This window comes from Carassius carassius, chromosome 42, assembly GCF_963082965.1.
Source record: "Carassius carassius chromosome 42, fCarCar2.1, whole genome shotgun sequence".
NCBI lineage: Eukaryota > Metazoa > Chordata > Actinopteri > Cypriniformes > Cyprinidae > Carassius > Carassius carassius.
Window position 1 is genome coordinate 17,181,967 of NC_081796.1, and position 27,083 is coordinate 17,209,049.

Genomic DNA, 27,083 nt, shown 5'->3' on the forward strand with positions numbered 1-27,083 from the left:
TACACACATACATGTATATATTTACCTGTGTGTGTGTGTGTATATATATATATATATATTCATATTCATGTATGGTTAATATTATATATAAATATATATTACATATATTTCTTAAATATATACATGTATATGTGTATTTATATATACTTATAAATATACACAGTACATACACATTTAGTGTAATTGTTTTTTATTTGGATTCGATTAATCACAATTAATCGATTTGATAGCACTCATTTATTTAAAACTACATAATAAAAAAGTGATGAATACAACAACAACTACTACTACTACTGCTAATAATAAAAGTAGTTAATAATTATACAATAAAAACTTAATGATTACACTATTGCATTTTAATATACATTTTATAATTTTTATTCACTTATAAAAATAAACAATATTAATAATAATAGCCATTATTTTTATCAGTAGTAGTAGCAGCAATAGTATAAATGAACAGAATCAACAAATCATTTTTATTTATTATAATTTTTTAATAAAGTATCATACCTGTTGGGCCAGTGAGGAGTCTTGTGGCTGCCTGTGAGCTGCCCACACCATTCTCCGCCAAGCACTGGTACATGCCATCGTCCTGCGGCCCGACACTAAGCACACGCAGCACCTGCGAGGACATCCGATGCCGTGGTGACGGGCTCAGAGGCTGAGCGTTGTGGAGCCACACCACAGTGGGTGTGGGCTTGCCCGTCACCTGACAGCTGAAACGCACCGTGTCACCCCATGCAATGTCTTGCTTCTGCAGCTCAACACGCACCTGGGGAGGCTCTGAAAGACAAAAGAAGGGAATTTCAGACAGGTGTATGTCAAAACATCAGAATAAATGCTGAACAGCATAAATCAACATGCATTTTGTTGGTTTAACAGCACAAAGCATGAGTGCTGTTTGTGATGGCATGCTGCCGCAGAGGAGTCTGAGATAGACTGGCTTCTCTCACCCTCTTCCAAAACTTGATGGTTGGCTGCTAGTGAATCAACTCGAGCTCATTAGAGCAACAGCAAGAGCGGCTTGATTAATCACAGCTGCCGTGAGACGATGCCACAAAAACAATCTCATCAATGTCTCAGAAACTCAACCCTACACACTCACAAACATGCTCTTTCTGTTCAGTAAATGTACTGTGGGTTCATTTGGATGCTTATTATAAACTATTTTCTCTTTGCTTATTTTTCTTAAAGCAGTGTTAAATTACTGGAAGCTGAAATTGTGCCACTACACACATAAAATGTTCCACCACTGCTCTGGTTCCTGCTTTTTATAGCCCATTTTATATCATTTAATGTATTGGTTATCACTCTGATTCCCCAACACAAAGAATTTATTAATCTAGTTTAATATGTACAAATATGAAGTATAGATTTAATTCACTATCATTCAAAAGATTATGATCAGTAAGACCTTAAAAAAAATTAATACTTGTCTTTAGCAAGGATGCATTACATTTAGCAAAAGTGACAGTAAAGATATTAATAATACAACTGATTTTTATATACAATGAATGCTATTCTTTAAAGAATCCTGAAAAAGTGTTTATTGAGCATCAAATCAGCACATTAGAATGATTTCTGAAGGATCATGTGACACTGAAGACTGGAGTAATGGCTGCTGAAAATTAAGTGTCAACAATAATTTACATTTTTAAATATTTGTATTACTATGATTATTTCTATTAACATAAAAAACTGGTATTTTAAATTGCAATAATATTTCACAAAACTACTGTTTTTACTGAATTTCTGATAAAATAAATGCTACTTTGGTGAGCAAGAGAGTTCTCTAAAAACATTTTCAAAATTGTATCAACTCTCAACTACTGAATGGCAGTGTATAAAAAAAACATTGTTACCTGGTAATTAATGTTTTTTCAGAATAAATTAGTAAATGTTGATATATACAATTTGATGCTAAAAAAGATTAATAAAATGGATAAAGTAACACTCATTTATATTAACAAATACTGCAAAAATATTGTATTGTCATCATACTTAATGCATTAATAGTGCATTTTAAAGTATAACAGATGAAACTCCTGCAGCCCCATTGTGTGAAACTCTAGCAATCATACTCACCAAACACCTGCACGTCGTACAGCACCCTAGCAGAACTCGCAACACCGATGCCGTTATCAGCATGACACACGTAAGTCCCGGAGTCACTCTCGCTTACTGCATCAATCAACAAGTTGCTAAGCAAGAAGCGGGTGCTGTTATGATTTCGCAAGTCCAGACCATCTTTAGCCCATGTGACATGTGGAGTGGGAATGCCGCTAGCCACACACTCAAGCACAAGCCTCTGGCCTTTATTCACCATAATGGACCGAGACGCAGGTGGATAAATGATGCGTGCAGCCTCAGATGTCGAACCTAGACAGGATAATAAATTTTACTCAATTTTACTTCAACAAAAATTACAAAAAGTGTGTGTTTTTTTTGGTATCCACTTACGTCGTATTCTAAGACGATCAGCAGAGATGGAGGTTTTTACTTCCTGGGTGACAGGATTGTAAGCAGCACATTTGTAAGGACCCTCATCATCCCGTGTAGCATTGGCTATCTGAAGGTTTCCTGATGGCATGATCAAGTAATTCCCTAGGACACAATCAGAGAACCAATGATTGGCATCTGTAGAACATGCTAGTATAAACAGATTAAGAAAGATTAAGAATCTGGAACATTTTTTAAATCTAAGCAGTGATCTAAATATATGAACAGCAAGAGTAACTGCAACAAAGACAATCATGCTATAAGTCAACGCTTTGCTGTGTGGACAAGACTAGACAACACACAAAGACTTGATGACTCTCAACGAGATGAGAGCTGTCAAACACCCAAATACCAGAATCAACTAGTGTGAATTTCAAAAATGGCAGAAATAACTGAAGCTGAAATTGTATTTGAATTCAAATTGTGTCAATTGTAACAGATCCAATGATGGCTCAGATAAAACAGAGTTTAAATTTTAGCTGAATGTGAAGAGCATACTTAATACTGAGTATTAAAACAATATTATTAAAACAATAAAAACAATGTTTGAAACGTTTTTATTGATTAATTTTGACTACTATCTCACCCTTGGTGAGGACAACTGGCGTATGTTGAGCAAAAATGGTGAATATGTTGAGCCAAAAAAACAAGTAAAACATACCTTTAGATGTCTCCAGCCACTCCTGTTTGACACTGTAGCGGACCTGAGCTTTCGGCTGACTCTCAGGCAGATGACACTCGATCACTGCTGTGTTCCCTTCATCCACCTCAATCTCCTGCTGGTCATCTGGCTCAAAATCACGCAATTCTAAATGCAAATACACAAGAATGGTTAGTTTTTCAACCATCTAGCACATATACTACACCAAGAAAAGCAATAGAAATCTCGAATATCCAAGTGTCTGTTTTGAGCATTTCTAAGTTGAAAGCCTCTTTGTATTCCATTCAGGAAACTGAGAAGCTTTAGAGTGCATATGCTTAGGACTTTTACTGGGATATCAAATGGGGAGACACCCAATAGCCCTGAAAAACAGAGACAGAAAGTCTAGCTTCCTTAAGCACAAGTCAGCCCAGGCTAAAATGAGGTCAAAGGCTAAAGGGCAGCCATCATCTGAAGTTTCAAGGGAGGAAAAGCAGTTTGGGTTGCAACAAAATGCAATAACTCACTTAAGTGAGTCTGTGTGTCATTCTGAGAAGGGAAAAATTTTCCAAAGGCAGACAGGGAAAATTGCACAGCGCTGTCCTGAAAAACCCCCGAACTTGATCAAATATCTCCCCAACTGTTCATTTATCCTCTCACAAATCAAATCGTTTCATTGTTCTCCAGAGTTTAGTTATATTCCTTGGCGCCTGATACTTCTCAAAGTCATGTACGACAGAGCCGAAATATCTGTGAGGTAAAGTTTAAAAAAAGCTCTTTAAGTATTCCTGGAACCAGACATACAGTGATGGATGAAATGAGCCCTTAAATAATCAGCATTTGATAAACTTTTTGACACCAGCTGCATCTGTACTCTGAAAATGTGGAATGGCTTTTTGAAATAATTTCTTGGGAGATGAGAACTCCAGGGTATGAGGCTGAGAGCAGGGTGGAGAATGTTTTTTTGGGGGGAACGATCCATTTGCTAAATCAATCAGGGTCTTTTTACAGCCCAACCCTGCCAGCATCCCCCACCGCCGCACACCTTTCCTAAATTCCTCAGTGTACACCTTTAACCCCTCCTCTGACTGACTTCCCCTTCACTTCCCCCTTCTCAAAACATTCCTTCCCCTCCTCAGGTGTGCAAGAGGGGAAAAAAGAGAGAGAAAACATTCAATTAATAACATTAAACATTTTAAATAACAATAAAAGTCATACATAATAATATTAAAAGTTTTCAGAAGTTTTTCAGAAGGTCACTTTAAATGTGTTGTATGTAGGATTGTCACCGAGTGGTTGAACTAGGTATTGCAGTCCAAATTCAAAATATTGGAGAGGGGTTTTTTTCACCAGGCCCCTCCTCCTCAGACTTGAGAACACAGAAGGTTGCCAGATTGACAACACCAACAGGAATGAGTACACTTGACGATGGATGAAATTATATACGCTGTGTTTTCCGCCAACTGGCAACCTGGGGTGCCGTAATAGAATTGGTTAAACTGGCAGTGGGCGGAGTCACACAGACCAAAACAGAGATCGACATTCCGGCCCAGAACACACATTTTCAAAGGAGAATATCTGACTGTAGTTTTTCAGATAAACAAGTATGTTAACTTAGCATGTTTCTTAAATATCTTAAAACATATCACGGTATTTTTATGCTTTAGTAAAGTCAAAAACTTACAAAAACTTACAAGTTTAAAGCACCTTTAAACTTATCAAAAGTGACAGTAAAAACGTTTATAACACACAAAAGTTACAAAATATTATTCTTTCAAATTAATGCTTTTGAGCACCAAATCAGCATATTACAAGAATTCTGAAGAATCATGTGACACTTAAGACTGGAGTAATGGCTGCTGAAAATTCATTTTAAAACATATTAAAATACAAAACACAATATTACAATATTATTACAATATTACTATTTTCACTGTATGTTTGATTAAATAAATGCATAAAGGTTGCCAGTCTATAAATACCCAATTTCCATCTTTTCCACAGACACAAAGCCATCACATAACAACAGAAGACTTGGAACATAGCATATGACTTGTATGGACAGCATTTAAAATGTTTTACAGTGAAAGAAAGAATCAATGAAAAAACAGAGGCAGACTAAAAGCAAAAACTATGAAACAGATGTTTATATACTTCTAATATGTTTGTATGTGCATGTGAGGAGGTAAAGAATGAATGTGTGATTTGTTTGCGTGCGTGCAGTACATTCTAAGTCTCCTGGAGGCCTGGAGAGCAGGGAAAGTGGGGAGCCATGCAGGATTTATAAAACAGATCAGATGCAATTTCCAACTCCACTAGGCAATGCTTTCATACATGCTGCACGGTTACTTACCATTCATCATTTTTATGTCTGGGGCCGCAGAGCCTGTGTGTGTATGAGTGCTCATGTTTGTATGATGTTTAAAACTCATAAAGAGCTGATGCAGTAACTATTGTGTGGAATATCTCTGACGATACTCTGCGTAGCCCTAAAAGACGACAAAGAAAAAAGTTTGCCCAAGAGTTTATTGAGAATTAGTTACGGCATGTTTTCAAAAACATATGTGAAGAGGTGTGTGTGTTGTGTGCGAGAGAGGGAAGAAAAGGGAGAGTGCCGAAAGGAATGTTTTTGGCTGGAAGGACACGGGAGGCTCACTTGTCTGCGGAGGAATTTAAGAGGAGAGTTTGAAATAATGCTCAGGCAGGCAACGGCCTCCCCGGTGGGAGACGCTTCAGACAGGATTCCTACAGAGATGGAAACCAGGGAGAGCCAAGCTCTTTCACAGAGCAAAAACAAATGGGCAGAGCTTTGAAATATGGAGACGTGAGACAACTTCAGGCTCGCGATCACACGCAGCGCTCTCACCGAGGAACCATCCAACCCCTGGCTGAGTAAAGGAGGAGGTCTTTATTAAATTAGAGCGAGGGGCCCCAACTAAGTGCTCACATCTGCCCGACCCTAGCTCTCAACTCCTTTTTCATAGTCCTTATCATTTACATCTCGCAAATGTACGCGAGTCAAAGTAAAATCAGGGAGGCTGAAAGTCAAGGGGAAAAAAACATTTGAGCTTTGAGCAGACTGAAATCCAATGCACCATTAAATGCCATGAGCAGAAACGCAGAGTTTGAGAGCGGGAAATGAAGAGGGTGGATGATGTAAAGCATGCTTGTTTTGTGGAGGTGAAGATGGTGTCAAGAATCTCATGTCGCGTCTGATCTTGACAGAAGATCCTGCCTCGACTAGTCCCGCCAAACCTACACTGCTCACACTATCACACAAACACGCATGAATGCAAACAGAGTTCTTTAGAATCTCGGATGTGGCACATATTTACATATGGTTTATGAAAACAAAACTGTAAATAAACTGTGGGTTTTAGGATTTTGACATTTATTATGATGTAAAATAAGCAAGCGATTCATCATTTTTATAGGTCAAAAATTAAATAAAATGTGATCATGTGACACTCTTTTGTACAGACATCAGTTGTTCTCGCTTCCAGTGAAGCACAAGATGCTCTTATAATGGATCATCTCAAATCATGCTGGAGAACATGATCATCATGTTTTACACAAACTTGTGGCAATCATGCAGATGAGTGCTGCTGCCATTAAAGCAAAAGGGAGACAAAGCAAATACTAAGACACTTAATTTTTTATTGCTCAAATTTTCACTCAAATTATTATGCTAACAATATGATTGGTAATGAAAGCGCTGTGGTAAAGGAGAAAATGAGTAGAGATTACACACTTTTGAACCCCAATGCATAATCATTTAAAAGTTTAAGGTTTGGAAATGTTCTTACATATTTTTGCTCTTACAGAGACTCTTGTTTTACTATAAAATACAGTAAGAATAATTTTATTGTGAAAAATTACAAATTACCATAACCCCAAACTTTTAAATGGTAATATATGCAAAAACTCTAACAAAATTAGGGATGGGTATCGTTAAGGTTTTAACGGTATTACTACTCTTACCGATACTGCTTAATGGTCCGGTACTTTAACGGTATTTTTAGCGGTACTTTGTGTTGTGTTAGGCAGTCGAAAACTTTGCATTTCTCTGTCTGCACAGAATGCACTTTTGAAAGATGCTTTGACAGATTGCTTGTGTTTCCGCCCTTACATGCAATAATTTTGTTGCACTTATGACAACCAGCGTTGTCTGCATCAACTCTAAATAACCACACTTTGGAACGTTTTGCTGTCTCCGCCATCGTCACTCTTTGTATTAAGCAGGAGTTTTCGTACTGTAAGGGGCCGTTCACATATCGCGTTTAAAAACACGTGGAAAACGCTAGGCACGACGCTTTCTGATTTTTTTTCCCCAAAGCCTTCGGGCACTTGCTCTCCTGAGGAGTCTGCCGTTGCTAAGCAACCATGACCTGCTCTCTCCATGAAGACGCGGAAATTTCAGCAATGGATAAATGGATTTGCAGCACTAAAAACTGCTTGCAGTAGCTCTGCTACTAAATTAATAAAAAAATCCACATACAGCTATCAGCTGTTCCTTCATCTTGGCTGAGCTTTCAATGTTGTTACGGAAAAGGTGAGGAAGTTACATGACCTGCGGTGCACTTGCGGCATTCTGAAAAGTTGAGATGTTTTTAACTCGATGCGGTGCGACCGCGTCGCTTCCATTATGAGCGCGTATACCGCGCACCTAAATTTGAAATAACAAACTTGAGCGCGCAAAAGACGAGATATGTGAACGGCCCCTTATGTGTGTGTGTGCGCAGATCTCACAGACGTCTTAATATGATCGCACATTAGAAATGTTTGGTGAGATAAAATGTGCACGGTAACATTATTGAGCAAAAATACATAGTACATTAATTTTTTCCCCTCCAGTACTGAAAGCTGAACCGATACCGTCAGATCTTACTGATACTACGGTCTTTCATAATTTAGCCTCGGGGCCATTTTAATACCGGGTTTCGGTACCCATCCCTAAACAAAATTCACGTGCTGTTTCTTTTTCTGTCTTTCTTTTTTTGGTTCTGTCTCTGTATATGAAGAGACAAGCAGTGGAGGACATGGAGGAGGACCTTCACTAATGGGGCCCATGGTTCACGCATATACACATGCACAGGCATTACGTCGGGTCACATTACATGCCCCTTTCTGTACTCTAGCACTGACTTACTTGGGGCAAACACACACACACTAGCAGTACCACTCGCTCTGGCATACAACCACACACTGCAGAGCCTTTTGAATTTAGCACAGAAAATCTTCAAAGTTCTCAACACTATGTGTAAATATGTATACAACCAATGTAAGTGACTGAGGTTTGTAAAAGTGTGTGTGTACTCACTAGCTGCAGTAACGTTGGCCAGCACGCTAGCGCAGGACCCGATGCTGGTGGTGGCCACACACTGGTATCTGCCTACGGTGAGGTTTGTAAGGGAGGGGATGTAGAGCGAACCGGGCCACACCAGCACTCCCAGCTCCTCATTGCTCCCAGTTGGCAGCTCTCTGCTGTTCAAACGCCAGCTGATGTTGACATGGTTGGGTAGGGCGCTGCAGCGCAGGGTCACGCTGCCCCCCAATTTCTGTACCACCGAGAGAGGCTCCTCTGTGAAGATAGGGACGTCATCTAGAAGAGAAATTGGGATGTAATAATGGTGAATAAATATATCAGTTATCCAAAATAAACGACTATAATAGCAGGGTTTCTGCAGGTATCTTCAAATTAAATTTAATGCCTTTTTAATGCCTTTTTAATGCCATTTTTAAAATTTGTAATGCCATACACGACCCATGACTTAACACGGATATTTTATATACGGATATAATCGTTTTATTTTAAATAGACATGTCTCAAATTATTAATTGCAACCATCCAGTTTGATGATGATGCAATCATGAAATTATATAACTCAGAACTGAATTAGAAATGGCTCAGGAGGCAGCTTAATTAATTGTTAAATTATTTGGAGATATTTCAAAATTAGCAAAAAGAGAGTTATTGTATTTATAATTTTATCATCACAAAAACAGCTCTTCAATAAGCTCAACTTTTTAAATGCTGGAACTTTATGTATTCAAAGTACATACATGTAAGCAAGAGCTATAGAAATTGCACATTCATTTACTGTGTAAATAAGTTTATTAAGGCATGTGCCTTAATTCAGTCGATTTTAGTTCCAACTCTGACTCAACATTTTTCAATTCACAGCACTTTTCCTTGAATCTCCTCCTTAGAGTATTAGATTTTGTTATCATTTCAGCCATGAGCGTTTTCGATTTGTTTTCGGCCTGCTCAGCTAGTTGATCGGCGTCCTTCTGAAGGCTGGCGCACATGACCGTCAACACCCCCTTTTTCTTTTTCAGTTCTTCCAACTCATCTTCCAAAGCTTTTCTCTTTAGTCCACGCATGGCACCCTCTCTCTTCCTCCTCTCCTCATCAAGGTAGATCCTGTATCTGGTCCTGGCTGAGGCTACAGAATGCAGTAGTTCCTTTGTGAGGGACACTTTGAGAACCCCCCCTAAAGCATGCACTTGGTCACAGACAAGTCTCTGGGCCTCAACAGTTTCTTCTTTTATGTTGCATGTCTCTACTTCCTTGTTTATGGAGAAGCCTCTCGGAGAAGATGGACAGCTGTGTTCAGACACCAGAGCACCTCCGCCTGCAAAGTCGCATTCGAGCCAAACGTTGATCGAATATCGCTCGATTTTGCTGTGGTAATGTTAGCTGCTCCACAAACGGTGGTGACAGCATCAGTTGTCGTCGTAACGTTATTACTTATAGATTTGTCGGTCACGCCAAAGTAACTAGACATAGTAGTTTGCTGTTTTGCTCTTACCGCGGATTTGTTGCCGTCACACTGCATATGGGATTTTACGGCGCCAATTCCCATTGTCCCCAACTTAAATGCTTTTCTGCAAACACCGCAAAATCCTTCATCATTTTTACCACTAACAGGCTGCAACCATGTCTTGAAATTTTCGTTTTCCAGCCACTTCAGTTGGAATTTGCACTTTCCCATTTTTCCTCAGACCTCATCCACCACTGTACAAAATGCCCGCCGCCCGCGTCACCTCCGTATCACGGCAATTTTGCTCCGGCCGAAACCAATTACCAAACCGAAAGCAAATAAAATTATTAATTATGAAGGCTATATTCAAAGAAATTGATATAAAATTCTCTTCAAAACTATAAAAAAATTTAATGCCTGTAGGAATCAAATTTAATGCTTTTTAATGCCTTTTAAGGCCTTAATTTTTGCAAAATCCATTTAAGGACTTTTAATGCTTTTTAATGCCCCGCGGAAACCCTGAATAGGTGCTGGATCTGAACCCAGTTTGTTCTAACACAAATGAAGCCAATTTTATGATGTTATGGTGGGAATAGGCCTTGTAACAGACAGGGAAGAACCAAGATGTCAGAAACCCACCTCTAACAGCTGCACTATTCTTCAGGCAGCACAGCAGCACACCCAGGGCACACAGCACTCGAATCTTCCGCTTCCTTTCCCAGGGTATCCAATCCAATATCCCAGACATCTTCCATACACTACCCCTGTTAAAGGGAGCGAGAAAGAAATAGAGGTTATCAGCTGAAAACGTAGTCAGCGTGACTAGTTGCACATGTGGTGAGAATAGTAATAACCAACACATACACATCTCACAATCTGAATCAAACAATTGACAAAAACAAGAAGAGAGACTAAATTCAGAAAGAAATCCATTTACAAGTCAGGAACATTATGCACTACTCATTTTGAAGAGCAATGAGTAAGTTTTTTTTTTTTTTTTAATTAGTACTTTGATCAGCAAGGACACATTCATCTGATGTGAAAATAAAGACATTTATAATGTTACAAAATATTTATATATCTGATCTTTTGAACATTCTTTTCAAAGAATCCTGAAAAAGCAATCACCGTTTTCAATTATGATAATAATAATAAATGTTTCTTGAATAAATTCTTCAATAAATCAGAATATTAGAACGATTTCTGAAGGATCGTGTGATACTGAAGCCTGACCAAGTAATGGCTGCTGAAAATTCAGTTTTGCATCTCAGGAATAAATTATATTTTAATATATTAAACAAAAAATGGTGTTCTGCTACTGCTACTTAAAAAAATCTTATCTTACAAGTTCACAGAACACGTACTGAAACACACATCCGCTTGAACCCACATTTGGTGGGTCGAACTGTTGAGACGGGTGCCCAGATAAGAAGAGGGGGAAATCTGAGCCCCCTTACTCAGGTGTAACAGATACAGGCGGGTTCAAAAGAAAAAGACCTGCACACAAAGAACAATGGGGTGATATCATTTGTGTTTTCTGGAAGTACTGAGTAGTGAAATGTGATCCCTACAAAAAAGCAAACTGAGGGAGAAAGAGTGAGCGGAGAGGGAGAAAAAGAGTAATGGTTAGTGTATTAACAGTTAATGCAGGAAAGGGAGCGTTTCTCTCCCTTGACTCTTACTGCCAAGTTTCCCGAATTCTTTCCTGTCAGGTTAAACTAACAACTTCCCGTCAGGAGGAAGAGGGTGGTCTATTGCTCCCAGACTGCAAATCTCTCTCTCACACACACACACAACTCTACTCCCATCAATTGTAAGTAATGATTAATGAAGCCTCACAGAAAGATTGAGAACTTAAACATGGGAGGGAACATGGAGCTGGTAGGTACATAGCCATTAGCTATTAGCCAAACTCTGCAGACGGAATAGAATGTGTGCCATTTACAGACTTTGGGGTTGGCCCTAAACAAATGTTTTTCCATTTCCAACACCAGAAATAAACAAGTTATGCTGTCTGCATAGCATTGCAGAGAGATGTTATTTAGTCTGACTGATTTGGAAAAGTTGGACTCGTCATTTTAATTACCATATGTGTTAAAATGCTGATGGATTTTACTGTCCGCTACAACATTAGCATGTTTGTTTCTCGTCTCTGAAGTGGAACCGGCGTGACACTGATTCCAGGCAGACCAGAAAACCTCACTGTGAAGCTAAGATCATACTGACCTGAGCAAACACCAATTTGACAAGCAGGCCAACAACTAGTTTCTACCAATTTAAGTAAACACTTATTTAGTCAAGTTATCTATGCTTAGTTAAAACTCTGTAAGTCATCAGCTTTAATCAGGTCCTCGATTGCTCTTTTTAATATTAGTGCTAAAACCGATCACTAAGAACGACTAAGAACAGTAATTGTTTTCTGTTGGACTGGTCAAGGACAAAGATTGCCCTTCAAATATTTTGACTAGCAAAATAAATAAAAATAAAATAAATGTATAAAAGTTTAATAAAATCACAATAATAAAATACTTTGTTTTATCAATATATTTTTATATCTGTCAGAAAGAACTTAATATTTAATGAAAAATATATATTTTTCTTTGCGAATAATTTGATATTTTCAAATCCACTCAATTTGATCATTATGAACATAATTCTCACAACTGCCAAAAAAATCTCATCTCAATTTAGAAAGCTATATTACTTTACCATGACCACATATTTAAGAGCTGTTGTGTACCAGAGTATCAATCATTCAATCAATGAAACATTAAAAATGTCTTTTAACAAACTTACAGTGAACATAAACTGCTGCAAAACATTGGTAGAACTCAATAATTATTTTTTCTACTAGACTAGTTGAGAAAGTAGTTCAGATTTGTAATATGCCCTGCCAATATAGCTAAATAAATAAGTCAAAATAATTGTAGCAATATATATTTTTAATAATTGAGTTTTCTTAACAAATGATTTGTAAACCCATTTACCTTAATGACTATAAACATGATTCTCAGTTTTCATCAAAACCTCATATATGTTAGCCATCTAGATAACTTTACCTTGACCACCTATTTAAATCAACAGAATTCATAACAACAACCATCTTCAATAGATCGCGAACTAGGACTGTAGGACATTAATTATGCAAGAGAAAATGAGACTCCTGGGTCTCTTAAAATGAACAACTAAGCTTCCTTTTTTAGAAAAAAAATATTTTTATTTTTTAAATGCATAGAATGCAATGCATACATAAAAAATAAACATTTAATCATTACCCATTGTTTCTCTGTCTGTACTTGTACTGTGAACAATGACAATAAAGTTGACAGATGAATTAAGTGCATTTAAGTGCCATTGAGTTGGGGTTTTAAATAAAGCATTTTCTGAGATGCACATTAAATATTAAACACATGAAACATTAATTTAATTTATCTTTTAATTATTGAAAATTAACTTAACTTTTTGGTAAACAAAGGGGATTTATTATAAAAAATAAAACATGGAAGAAATGTTGTGTGATTAAACCTTAAAAAAAAAAAGTTTGATTTTTTTTTTAGTAGTACTGTAGAATAAGAACATTCTGCTGAACAATAGTCTTTAACCGGACTTTTATTTTGACGGGTTGACGTACCTTTTCCAGTTCTGTGTATGTGATGTGACGCTAGTTTTACTCAAATCAAACGATCAAATGCACATAAAGTAACTGTCAGAGCAGTTCTGGAGATGTTGTTCATGTGTTCACGTCTAATTTAGTGAGACAGCAGATGCTGAAATTACCGGAGCGTCACACACGCTTCAGTGTGTGTGATAAAGGTGATAAATGCTCCATTCCTTAACAGAGACATGCAGAACATGCAGGATTCATATTTAGATAGACTGTTCCGGCTTAATTTTTACAGATATTAGTCCATATCGTGATTTGATGTAAGGGCAATGACCTATTTTTGATTAATTCATTCAAAATTTGGCAAATTCCGTGCCATTCCGCGTTAAACTGTAAAATTCGTTTTTATGACTAGATTCCGCGATTCCCTCCGCGTTTTCTGCATCGTGGAAATCATAGGGCCCTAGTTGTGGTGTGCCAGCTCTATCTTGCAATGGACACACGACGTTCTCTTTACGTTTGCCCGCATCCTCAAATCAAAACACTGCTGACACCTTGCAGTATGTCATTTCAGACTCAGCGCTTGTGTCTCCTTCCGCTTTGTGGGTGATGTAAACGCGTTGTGTGACATTAAAAAAATCATTGCGATAGAACCTGACGTGAGATTTTAAATAAATTAAAAGAGGCTTTGAGGCAGAGGAATATGCGTCGATCATTTTTTGCAATCGAGTTACTCGAGGAATCGTTTCAGCCCTATCGCAAACTACTAAATGTTCATGTTTGTGCAGCATAAAAACTTACATATAGCACAGAACTGATTTGATAAGTCAAATGACTCTATGCCATCCTTATTGATGAGCCAAATCAATCCAACTGTGAAAATTAGACATCATGTTTGCATCAAATAAATAACTGCATATATATACACTCAGACTATCAGGCTCGTTGGAGCCAACAAAGCTGTGCTGTCAACAGGAACAGGACAGCTGCCCTATAGGTTTGGAAAAGGCAGCAATAGTGTCTCCTTGGCTGTCAAGCCACCTGTCTCAGGCGTCAGAAGTTATCCCCTTGAACACATACATGCTTCATTTAGACACATATGCGCAATCCAGCTCATGTCATCGCCTCTGAGACAAACACTTCACATTCAAATCAAGTCGCAATTGTAACTGAAAATAATTTATAGTGCTGCCATTTTTTTCCTTCTCCACCAAAGATGCACAGACAGGGGGAGTCAAACAATACTGTAAGTGAAAAGCGTGCTGTGGTGTAAGTATGTGACCCCTTTAGAGAGCAGAGATCGCATTGATCTGAGCATCTGGATAAGGGCTATACAAAGGCATGTGCATTTAGACTCTGTTTATAAGAGAAAGGAAGAAAGAAAGAAAGACGAAAAGGATAATACTGAAGTGACTTCATAATGCCTCTTTGTCACTAAATGGAGTCCTTTCTTCTAGGGCCACTCTGGTCACTATTGTCCTCCAGCCTGTGTGAAATTCATTTTGACAACCCTACTAATTGGATAAAACCGCTCTCGGCTGCCCGTGGGCCTCCCTTCTACCGATCACATTCCATCTGCTTTCCGCAAAGAGGGAGGAGAAGAGTAACGAGGAAGCGAGGGGAGGAGGTGGGGTTTAGCTCCTTCTGAATATTTATTACCCTTCTCCCTTCACCTTATTTATGTCCTTCAGACCCCCCCGACCCATCCTTGATTCTCCAAACATCACAATACCCACCCCCCCACCTTAGATAAACACATGCGGTGTCAAGTGTGAGGAGTGCTGGGTTCAACTGCCAGTGCGGGCTCATGGCCCACAATGCCACAGCGCATATCTGCCATGCGGGAGGCCCGTTGCTCTGGGCGACGGTAACAGGCAGAACGCACCTTAATAGAGTGGAGAGTCATTGTAAAGCAGTGAGCCGGTGCACGGACAATAACCCTACGGCCCCCTATGAAAGGAGAGACGATTCTGAGAAGGGCCAGAGGAAGAGCTGATGGTGGCAGCTCAATGGATAAGTAAGGGCTGCAGTTTTTGGCTGGGGGGAGCTGGATAGCCAAAAGTGGTTAGTGGATGTGAGGGTGGGAGTAGGAGGGAAGCTTTAGGGATCCAAATTAGAGAGTGGATGTCATCTAGCGATTGACCGAAGAGGGGGAAAATTGAGAAGGTGGATGGTTGAAGTTTGCTGGCCATTTGGCTAAAGGAGCCAAAAATGTAGAATGTTCAGTTCAGAGGGAGAATTTAGTGAAATTATGGCCTCCTTACAGATTAACAACACACTTTAATGTTCTATAAACAGAATATCTCAATATTTATGCTCTGTTATGGCTGATAATATATTTGTCTGCAATCAGATGAACCACCATTTCAACCAAACTTCCAATGATAAAAGTACAAAAGTTTTTTTTGTCTTTTTTTGGAGTGAAGTCACTTATGCTCACCAAGGCTGCATTTAACTGATAAAAAAATACTGTGAAATATCAAAACAATTTAAAATAACAGTTTTCTATTTTAATATATTTTTAAAAGTATTTTTTTCCATGATGTTGAAGCTGAAATTTCAGCTGCCAATACTCCAGTCTTCTTCAGTGCCTTATGATCTTTCAGAAAACATTATAATATGCTGATTTGGTGTTCAAGAAACATTTCCTATTATTACCAACGTCGAAAAACAGTGCTGCTCCATATTTTCGTGGAAGCCGCAATCACCCTTTTCTGAGACTCTTTCTGTGACATTACAAATGTCTTAACTATCACCACTTCATATAAGTATTAATTTAAAAACTCATCCAAAGCAGATACAGTAAAAAAGCATGTTCCTCATAGTTTTTTTTTTTTGGAAATGAACTAAATCAATTTTCATGTCTACGTGTTAATCTGAAAATTCACAAAACAATGAAATATTTAACTACATATGCAGTGTAAAATCTTCTGTGATCATTTCTTATTTATGATGTACGGTAAATAGATAAATGAGTTTTTAACTGATTTATTGAACCATTTGATTCACAGAAAAAAGAAAATCAAACTTGAATCAATATCAACTGAAGTTTAAATCAGGGGCACAACTGAAAAATCATAAGACACAGAAAAATTGTGAAACTAATCTAACGACTTGCTCTTTAAGCCAAATAAAATGGGCAATAAAATCATTTTACTATTTAAAGTATTGCTTCATTGTACATCCCCAGCAAAATCATAATGAATATACAATATATCACCCAGACTAAACTCTGGGCATAGTTCACCTGCTGCCATAACCATGACTTTACCTTCAGGGCTCTTCACTATCATTTAATCCTCTGGAACGTTCTCATGGCTCTCAAAACAGATTAGCAGGTGTAAGAAAAGCACAATCTTTTCCAGTGCTGCCTAGACTCCCACAATTTCCCAAAAAACATTTGTTCAAACAGTCGTTCCCATGCTGGAAATGGATTAACGAGCAAAAGATTGAGCCAAGTCCAGGGGCTCTGATCAATTGAGCAGCCCCATATTTGCATAATTCATATAACAAGGCAGCATTAACTAGCACACGCTAATTATTGAGTTTGGGCATTTTGAGCAGGATGGTCACATGACTGCATACCTCCGTTTGGCCAGCCGATGGGAACTGTCAGTTAGGATTAGACTGAATCTGTTTTTGTGCTGCTCTCCACCAAGGCAAGTATTATAAGAGGTTCAGTTCACCAAAAATCCATTACAATAGGCATTTGCATTCTCACAAGGACCCATATACTGCTCTAATTTAAAGAAATAATCAATTTCAGTCTCAGAACCAACTGCTTGAATACGGATCAAACAACAATGTGCTCAAATATCTGAACAAAACACTTTTCAAATCATGAAAAAACTTCACAATGGAAGACAAATGTTTCGAGCTCTCAGACACATGCAGCCATTGTGTTCATTACAAAATAAAGAAAAGATATTTATACTGAACATATTTTCTTGTAAAACCACACAGAGCTTATAGCTGTGCAGATGAGTGGAGAGAGGGAAGGATGGAGGGGCCCCTGCTGCTCTGCCAGCTTTTCCATCATCGTGAATGGAACCAATTATAAATCTAAAGCAATTTCTCCACATTATTCAACAGGAACTCAGTGAGCTAAGACTGCCTGTGTGCTCGCCAGCATAGACTGGAAAAATGTCAGGAAGGGGAAGGAAATTAAAATATATAATAAAAATAAAACATAATAAAACTGTTTATATTGCACTCATGCAGTAATGCCCTGTTGCCTGAATAAATGGCTGTAAACAGCACTGATACAAGCAAAACAAAACAGCAAAGAAATTAGGACATTAATGCTGAAAAGTGTCTAAAAAGTATTTTTTAAAGACAGGTTTAGTATAGTTAAAGCTAAATGACTGGGTCTTTCAGAGCCAAAGGTCTGGTTTTGGCAGAGGAAGCCCTTGTCAACTGTAAACACCTGCAACATCCATGACCACACAGTTTGCAGACACATCAAAAGCAACACCAACCACATAATAAACAAACCCTAAACTGCAAAACAATACAGTAGCCTTTGGCTTTTAAAAATGCCATGGTGTCCAAAAGCCACAAAGATGAAGAAAACTTCCTACCTATTTCAAAACAAAACTGCTGTGCTGAAGGACAGGTGTTTACAAAATCATATACACCACCGTTTAAAAGTTTGGGGTGAGTACGATTTTTGTTTTCAAAAGAAATTAATACTTTTATTCAGCAATGACACATTAAATTGATCAAAAGTGACGGCAGAGACAATTCATGTAAATGCTTTTTTTTTTTACTTTTTATTCAAAAAGTCCTCCCATAAATGAATAAATAAATAAATATTAACTAGCACAGCTGTTTTTAACATTGATAATAATAGGAAATGTTTCTTCAGCATCAAATCAGCATGTCAGAATGATTTCTGAAGGATAATGTGACACTGTAGACTAGAGTAATGATGCTGAAAATTCAGCTTTGCATCACAGGAATAAATTATACCTTAAAATAGTTTAAAACAGAAAACAGTTATTTAAAATTGTACAATTATACTAATACTGCTTTTAGTTTATTTTTGAAAAAAAAAAATACTAATAATAAATGCAGCTTTCGTGAGCATTAGAGACTTATTTTAAAAATATTAAAAAACATACAGATCCCAAACTTTTGAACAGTAGTGTATATATTGCAAACCAAAAAACCTTGAAGCATAAAGTATACAGCTTGTTTAAAAACATCCTTATGTTTGAGAGAGAAAAAAACTTCAACAAGTGATTATGATGCAAATATTTGTGTAAATTTTACTTGTAAAATTCCAATGATCAGAAAATGAAAGTGGCATATAATCTATCCTGGATAAACAATGAACACAGTAATGGAGTGTGTGTGTGTGTGTGTGTGTGTGTGTGTGTGTGTGTGTGTGTGTGTGTGTGTGTGTGTGTGTGTGTGTGTGTGTGTGTGTGTGTGTGTGTGTGTGTGTGTGTGTGTGTGTGTGTGTGTGTGCGGGAACGCTTCAGAGCATGTGTGTGACCGACAGTGAGCTATAGGTCTCTAAAGACGAGTTATCGAGAGAGTGTGAATGGTCTTGTGGAGAATGTCTCCATTAGTCTGTGCTTGTCAAACGATCCTTAATCTTTGTACAAATATCAGCTTTACACATACTGAGCTGTTTGTCTGCAAACAGTCGCTGCTTACTTACCAGGGTCTGGAATTTATCAATGATCTCACCGCCTTGCAACAGACACATTGACACAAACAGCAATGTGCTGCGATGTTTGTGTGTTTCCTTGATGTCAGAGACAACTCGGGTCAAACACACGCATGACATAATACAGGGTTCACAACGACTGGTGAAGTGAAGGTTATACATTACAAAGTATTTCACAGGTTTTAGAGTAAAAGTAAATGGACGACATTCTCTTAAAGGAATAGATCATTCAAAAATACCCTCTCAGGCATCCAAGATGAGCTTGTCTCTTCGTCAGAACTGATTTGGAGATATTTTGCATTACATCGCTAGATCAACAATGGATCCTGTGCAGTGAATGGGTGCCGTTAGAATGAGAGTTCAAACAGCTGATAAAAACATCACAATAACCCTCCACAATTTATTCACACAACTCCACTGAGTAATGTCTTACGAAGCAAAAAGCTGTATGTTTGTAATAAATAAATCATTACGTTTTTAGTTTCTAACAATTGCTTGCAACTAAGTTCTCTGTCCATATTATTGATTTCTCCAATAAATAAATAAAAATTGTCTTATCTGAATCAGGAGATAAATATGCACAGATTGAGCAGCAGTCCAAAACAGACTCTCATTCTGACGGCACCCATTCACTGCAGAGGATCCACTGATGTAATGCTAAATTTCTCTGAAATCTGTTCCAAAAAAGTTACAAACTCATCCTGGATGGGCTCAGGGTGAGTCAATTTTCAGAAAAATGTAATTTTGGGGTGAACCATTCCAAGAGGAACCACACATGAAAAGTGAGAATCTCAACCAGCCACCTGGATGTCCAGGTGTTATTGTGTGCCTAATGAAATGGAGAAAGCACTAAAACTAAATTACCTCGACCAGACCTCGAGGCCCCAACAGCGACTTTATACTTGAGATGATTCACTGCGGGTTAAAAATTGCCTCTTGTCAGCTGACATACTTTTGAGCTTTGGATAATTCAGAGCACGTTTGGTAATAGCAGACTGACACACCGTGCATTCCACTATGAGAAGATAATCCTGATTGGAGAGCATCTTTAACCCGCACACACACACCCACAAACCCGCAGATTGTTGCCTCCAGGCTATTATGACTGCATGAACATACCTGCTGAAACAGACATGAAAACCATCCTAGAGGAGTTTTTTTTATTACGCAGCCTTCTTCTGCAAATGAACAAAAAAGTTACACCCTTTAAGAAAACAATAAACTGGTCCAAAAACCTCCGCGGCAACAAAAAACCTCTACATCCACAAGACTAATCAGCTCTCACTTGGTCACACACACTAGAAATGAGTTCATAATGCTGATGCCTACAGCCTTGTTGCCAATTTATCTATGAAAACAAGACCGTTTAAAGACATATGTCACATCCCTAACATCTCTACCATGCTGATGCAGATGGGCCTCTCTGGCTCCGCTATGGGATACCTGTTACACTGAAAGAATGCGGAGCAGTGAGGGCATGTCATCTGAAATCTGTGCATCCATCTGTGCATAGCTAATAGCCTTTCCCAGCATTATAACCAAATAAGGTCAGAGCACTATGAAAGCCAACAAGATAATCAGACTGGAATCAATTATGGAACAACTTTGATCCACCCGACCACCAATCATCTTGAGCACAAACCGGCTACCACAGTTTTTCCTCAAATTGAATTCTTGGCATCTGAGCAGAGCGATCTGGTTCTTAAAAATCTATCAACTAGTTTAAAAACAAATGCAAGGTCATCCAGCATTCCTCTTAGTTGGCCTGTTTTCTTTCTTTTTCGAGAACAATGCAGCACCTGGGTGCTAACATTTTGGGGGCCCAGATAAGCTTCATTACCAGCTTTGTAACAGTATTGTTCTGTTATAACTCTATAACAACCATGCGGGACTGTATAAGCATTTACATCCAAATGAAATGTCAGAAATCAAATCTTTAGTAGTTCATCAGTTAGGTTTGGATTTGTCTCCACATGTACAGCAAGGCTTTCTGAGCAAAAAAAAACCTTACAGATCAACAGTAACATTTTCATGAACTATTTTGATATTTTTTATAATAATAATAATAACTAAATCATTAGACTACAGCAATAAAACAATATGCATTATGAAGATTTTGTTAATTATTATTATTTCCATTATATTTACTGATTGCAATTTATTTATTATCCATTATATTATGCTGCTTTGCGATAAAGTCACAAATGTATTTTTTTTTCCTAACAGTTAGCTATGTCTAACAGACAAAATAATAACTGATTAAGAAGAAAATGTGTGAATATCTATAAAAATCTCTATTTAGGCCCAGTGAAGTGAAACTAGATAACCTAAAAAGTTTACAAATATTGTTCTATAAGTGCTACAACACTGCTTTGTAATTGTTTACAAACAAAACAGTATAAAGATATTTTGGGCACAATTTCCTAATGACCAACAATTTTACCAATTTGTTTCCTCAACATAAAACAAATTGTTCTGATAAAATATATATATATTCATAAGTGAGAATGTTAATAGAATGACAAAATATAAAAACATACATGATTTCTTTAAATGTAAAATTCTGTCGAGCACAGTGATGTCAACTACTATGGCTAAATGAGGCCTGTAAAACAATGCAAAAATGTTCAGGTAACAGTTATACTTCTAAGAGATGATCTTATACTTCATAACACATTTATTGACACTCTGACAATGAGTCATTAATACAAACATCTCATAAATCTTATAAATACAGAGGTATTTTAATTCTGCCTATGATTAGCATTAGAGGGACATATTAACATCACAGCTGCAGCCAAAGTGAATTTAGCTCTCTTTTATTGTAATACCGTCATAAATACGACTACTAAATCGTTTTTAAAGTAGAAAACAACAAACGTAACTTCGGAGAGTCGGGAATTTATTACATGAATATGATAAGAGGACGTAGAAACTATGTTAAATAGCTAACGTTACGTTAGTTAGCTAACACCCGCAAAAAAGTATAAAAAGGCATCTTTCTTTGATTAACAACACGCGATAATTCATATAGGGTGAGTATTCGCAAAAGTGCAAAATGTATGAAATATGAAAAGTGAAGGAAACTTGACTAAGCTGTTGGAATAGTATGGTGGGGTTCCTAAAAACAAGAGATGTTTTGGGGGGAGGAGAGAGACTTACCAAAAACGTGCAGTAGTTTGGAGTTGAATCCACTAAGTTAGTTTGGAGTTGGTCGACTTTTTCCAGCAATGTTTCTCGCTATTTAATCCAAGAAAACGGCAATTCCTCTCCTTCTTTTCCCCGCAAACCGCTACTGCTTCAGTAATTTACTGTTGCAGCAGCACCGACATTTTTTTCGGCTCCCCAAGTTCTTGCATTGAAAGGACGTTTTTGGATGACTGAGTCCTGGAACAATTCTCCCTTTTGCGAGGAACTCCTCGGGTCCTTCCACTTCCCAAGAAGGAGGAGGGATCTGAACAATAAAGATTCCTTCCCAAATCTCAGCGTAGTTCACGCTTGTCTCTCCTTAAGACATGGAGTTTAAAGCTTGAGTGGAACGTTCGTGACGAGAACTTTACGTTATTTACGTGCGAAACCTAAATGTTCGCAAAGTGACGTGCGCACTAAGGAGCCCCTCCCCCTCACGCAGCCTCTCTGTTCTCCTTCATTTGGTATTCGCTCGTCCCCGCAAGGTTTGCATTGACCCCCGTCTATTGAAGCGACAGTCCTTGCAGGCGCAGCTGAGCCGTGTTGTGCGGGAAAACCATTACAGACACGGTCACTAAAGACATCCCACCATTTATTTACCTGAACGGCAATTTCAGCATGGAAAACTATGGCAAACAGTTTTAGTGTGTTTTTTTAAGATAAATGTAATAATCTAATTATTCTCACACACACACACACACACACACACACAATTTTAAAGTATTTTACAGAATTTTTTCAAGGTCACTAGTTCATTAGATTAAACTTATTTTAGTAACTTGTAACCATTCCAACAATACTATTGTAATGTTACTTCCTATTGGTTTCCTGAACTGTTTCCTATGTTTCCTACTGTACTAATACTACTTCCTAGTTGTAGTTCTCATTAATGCTACACTAATAGCATACCAATTTTTACTAGTAGCCTAAAATAACTGTGTGTGTGTGTGTGTGTGTGTGTGTGTGTGTGTGTGTGTGTGTGTGTGTGTATAGGCAGCTAAACAGAAGGAAAGTAATAGAAGTAGTATTGTTTATTTTAAGCAGAGAAATCTAATCTAATCTAGCAATCTAGCAGCCTAAAATCACAAGTCAATTGCTTTTTAGTTTTTTACAATATATATTTATATATCGTTATATTTCAATTTGTCCTTTTTTCTATAGACTTGAATTGATTATAGACACTCTGAATAAGTATCCAATGCATACGCTTTATTTATTTATTGAAGTTGTTAATACAACATATTATTGGAGTTCAGTTAACAAAAAAAAAAATAATAATTATATAAATATATATATACTTTTTCAGTTTTTCCACTTCAGAGTTTCATGTTTAGCTGAATGTGTTCCTTTGTAAATATTTGTGAAACTGACAAGCAATTTCTGAGTGAAATTTAAAAAAAGATACTACTGAATTGCTTAATAGTGATTAGAATGTAACATAAAATAGATAGTAAGTTAATAATACTAAATACCTTGTGTTTGCGTGTCACCTGTTGCTCCTCAGGTGAAAGTAAACATTTCTGAGTCTGTTTCATAGCGATGTGTGTGGTTGGTCTTGCCTGGTTTTTGCATGCCATGTCAGAGCCACATGTTTTTCTTTTTGGTTTGCTTGGCATGAGAGCTGATGTTATAGCAGAGGATGAATTAGACTTCCATGCTTATTAGCTGTGCAGGCTCTCTGCCCATGTGGACACAGCTGCAGTTGACACACCAACAATCAGACCTTTTCCAATTTACACACACGCTCTACTGGCATGCACACATGCTATAATTGCTCCAGTAATTAGAGGAACCTCAATACTGCTCATTGTTATAATCATGTCACCAGTCTTAGTATGCAGGCGGGTCTAAGCTATTACATATATATATAAAATAAAGGACTTATCTGTAACATACTCTACCATAACACCCAGGAAATCTTTAAATATTTTTTTGTTCAAAAAGTTTTTGAGTTCAAATAACTTTTTCAGTAATTTGTTCAAATTAAATACAATAATTTTTTATAAATTATTTTTTTGTAATTTATTTATTCATTTGTTAATTTGTTTATTTATTCATCTTTTTATTTTTTTATTTTTTTATTTTTATACTTGGTCCCGAAACTGGTATAATTCGATAGCAATTTGATAAATCCAGTTATTAAGTATCATTACTATAACCAGTATTACAGAATTTGGTGTGCAGTGATGACACGTTTGAGTTGTCGTTCTAATTAGACTAGTCTCAAGTAACGTTTTATAGGAGATATCTGATGTTAGATGTAGCCTGTGATAATGTATAATTAGTTTGCTGTTTTTACACAAATAATTCCAAAACTGAGAGGCAGCAATAATAACGGATGGCTGTGGCTTGTCTTTTGTGGTTTTTGTGAAGTTTATAGGTGATGTACACGGTTTGGCTCTCTGACGATAGAATTACGGATGTTTGGAAGTGTGTATGTTATGCTGCAATTTATGGCACAGTGTAAACATATGTGGGTGCATCTGTGGTCTTTGGTTGCTTATGTAAATAATTACAACATTTGTTTATATGCTGCTGCATATATACACTCCTATGTATTTATTTGTAAAAATGTAATGTATTTATTTTTTTTTTCTGCATTATCTACATAAATTATATTAGCACAAGGCTTAATTTTTTAAGGAATTGTTCACCCATAAATAAAATCTGAAATTTTCCTCACTGTCAGGCCATCTAAGATGTAGGTGAGTTTGTTTCATAATCGATAATTAGTATATTACATCACTTGTTCACTAGTGATCCTCTGCAGTGAATGGGTGCCATCAGAATGAGAGTCCAAACAGCTGATAAAACATCACAATAATCCACAAGTAATGCACACAACTCTAGTCCAACAGTTAACATATTATGAAAAACTGTGTGTTTGTTAGAAACAAAACCATCATTAAGGCATTTTAACTTTAAAATGACACTTCCATCAAAATTATGAGTTATAATCCATAATATTGCTTTCTCAAGTGAAAAAGTTAAGGCTTTGATCATCTCACATCAAAATCCAATGAACTGTTCAAACTGTTTTCTCTTGTAAACAGTGTTGGATCTGTGCATATGTCTCTACTGATTCAGTTTGTTACTGATCACTCGGGAGGCTGAGGAGTAACAGACAGAAAGGTTTATTGAACAGACACAAGCAGAGGAGCAGGCAGTGTAGGGTGGAGTGAGGGATGGATCAGTGCAGGCTGGGTGAAGACGTCAGAGGAGGAAGGTGAACTACACACACACACTGGGAATCTGGATCTTCGGAGAATTGCTGGAGAGAGGTAAGTAGAAGAAGAGTTAGTCATTAGAGTTAGCATACAGGTAAGACCTTGTCGCGAACGAGACCGGACATCGATTGAGTGCGTGTGTGTGGTTTTTATGGTGCTGAGGTGATTGGGTGGTGATGAGGATCAGGTGGATGTGCTAAGTATTCCGGTGAGGGCGTGCGTAGTGATTGCGTGGAGGTGGAACATGGTGTGTTTGTAACAGTACCCTCCTCCCCACGGCCCACTCCTGAGGGCCGAGGACCCCGACGATGTGGTAGATGTCCTCTTCCCCTGGGAGCTGGTCGGTCAGGATAATTGGAGTGGAAGGTGTCGAGTAAGTTAGGATCCAGGATGTCGTTGCGTGGGACCCAGGAACGTTCCTCTGGACCGTATCCTTCCCAGTCCACTGGATATTCCAGTTGTCCGCCACGCCGCCGGGAGTCCAGGATGTCACTCACTGCATAGGCTGCGCCGTCGTCTAGGAGGAGTGGAGGGGGGGCTTCCGTTTCGCCAGGTTCTGTGGAGGGAGTGACAGAAGGATGGTGAGGTGTAAGGAGAGACACATGGAATGTGGGGTGAATCCGGTATTCAGGGGGTAACTGGAGTTTGTACGTGACCGGATTGATCTGCTGGATGATGGTGAATGGGCCAATGAATCTGGGACTTAGCTTGCGGCAGGGCAGACGCAGCCAGACCTTCTGACCGGGTTGGTACGTTATGGCCTCTGATCGGCGAAGGTCGGCTGTCGATCTACGTCTACGTAAAGCCCGCTGGAGTTGGTGGTGTGCCGCGTCCCAGACCCTTTCGCTCTCCCAGAACCAGTAGTCGATGGCGGGGACATCCGAGGGTTCACCTGACCAGGGGAATAGAGGTGGTTGGTAGCCGAAACTCCTGGAACCAGTTCCTTGGGTGGGCCGAGTACACACAAAACTCCCTTCGTCAACCACCCAAGGAACTGGTTCCAGGAGTTCTCGTGGCCATGACAGAAGGTACAGAGAAAGCGTCCAATCTCCTGAACCTTCCTCTCCGTCTGCACGTTAGACTGGGGATGGTACCCGGAGGACAGGATGATGGCCACACCTAGGAGTGAGTGGAAAGCCTTCCATACCCGGGAGATGAAATGGGGGCCTCGGTCCGAGACGATATCCTCTGGGATGCCGAAGTACCTGAAGACATGATTAAATAACAGTTCAGCCGTTTCCATGGCTGTGGGCAGACCCTTCAAAGGAAGAAGACGACTTCTTCTTCGAGGATTTAGAAAATCTATCCACTATGACAAGAATGCATGTATTGTTATCTGAAGGAGGAAGATCGGTTATGAAGTCCACCCCTAGGTGTGACCATGGACGATTGGGAACGGGCAGAGGATGGAGCTTGCCGGATGGAAGATGACGAGGGCTTTTGGATATGGCGCAGCTTGTACATCCATTCACATACCTTC

General features: G+C 38.3%; 1 protein-coding gene across 1 annotated transcript in view; it reads right to left on the reverse strand.

Moving 5' to 3' along the window:
- The window catches only part of LOC132123950 (brother of CDO-like), a 29,462-nt gene extending 6,723 nt beyond the window's left edge, over positions 1–22,739 (reverse strand). Inside the window, exons 1-7 of the mRNA XM_059534641.1 lie at positions 22,350–22,739; positions 10,546–10,670; positions 8,463–8,744; positions 3,164–3,310; positions 2,464–2,607; positions 2,089–2,382; positions 514–786 (exon numbers count right to left, since the gene is read on the reverse strand). Of these exons, the coding sequence (XP_059390624.1) occupies positions 514–786; positions 2,089–2,382; positions 2,464–2,607; positions 3,164–3,310; positions 8,463–8,744; positions 10,546–10,654 (1,249 nt within the window). The 5' untranslated portion in view covers positions 10,655–10,670; positions 22,350–22,739. The remainder of the gene's footprint in view (positions 1–513; positions 787–2,088; positions 2,383–2,463; positions 2,608–3,163; positions 3,311–8,462; positions 8,745–10,545; positions 10,671–22,349) is intronic.
- Between the last annotated feature and the right edge of the window lie 4,344 nt (positions 22,740–27,083).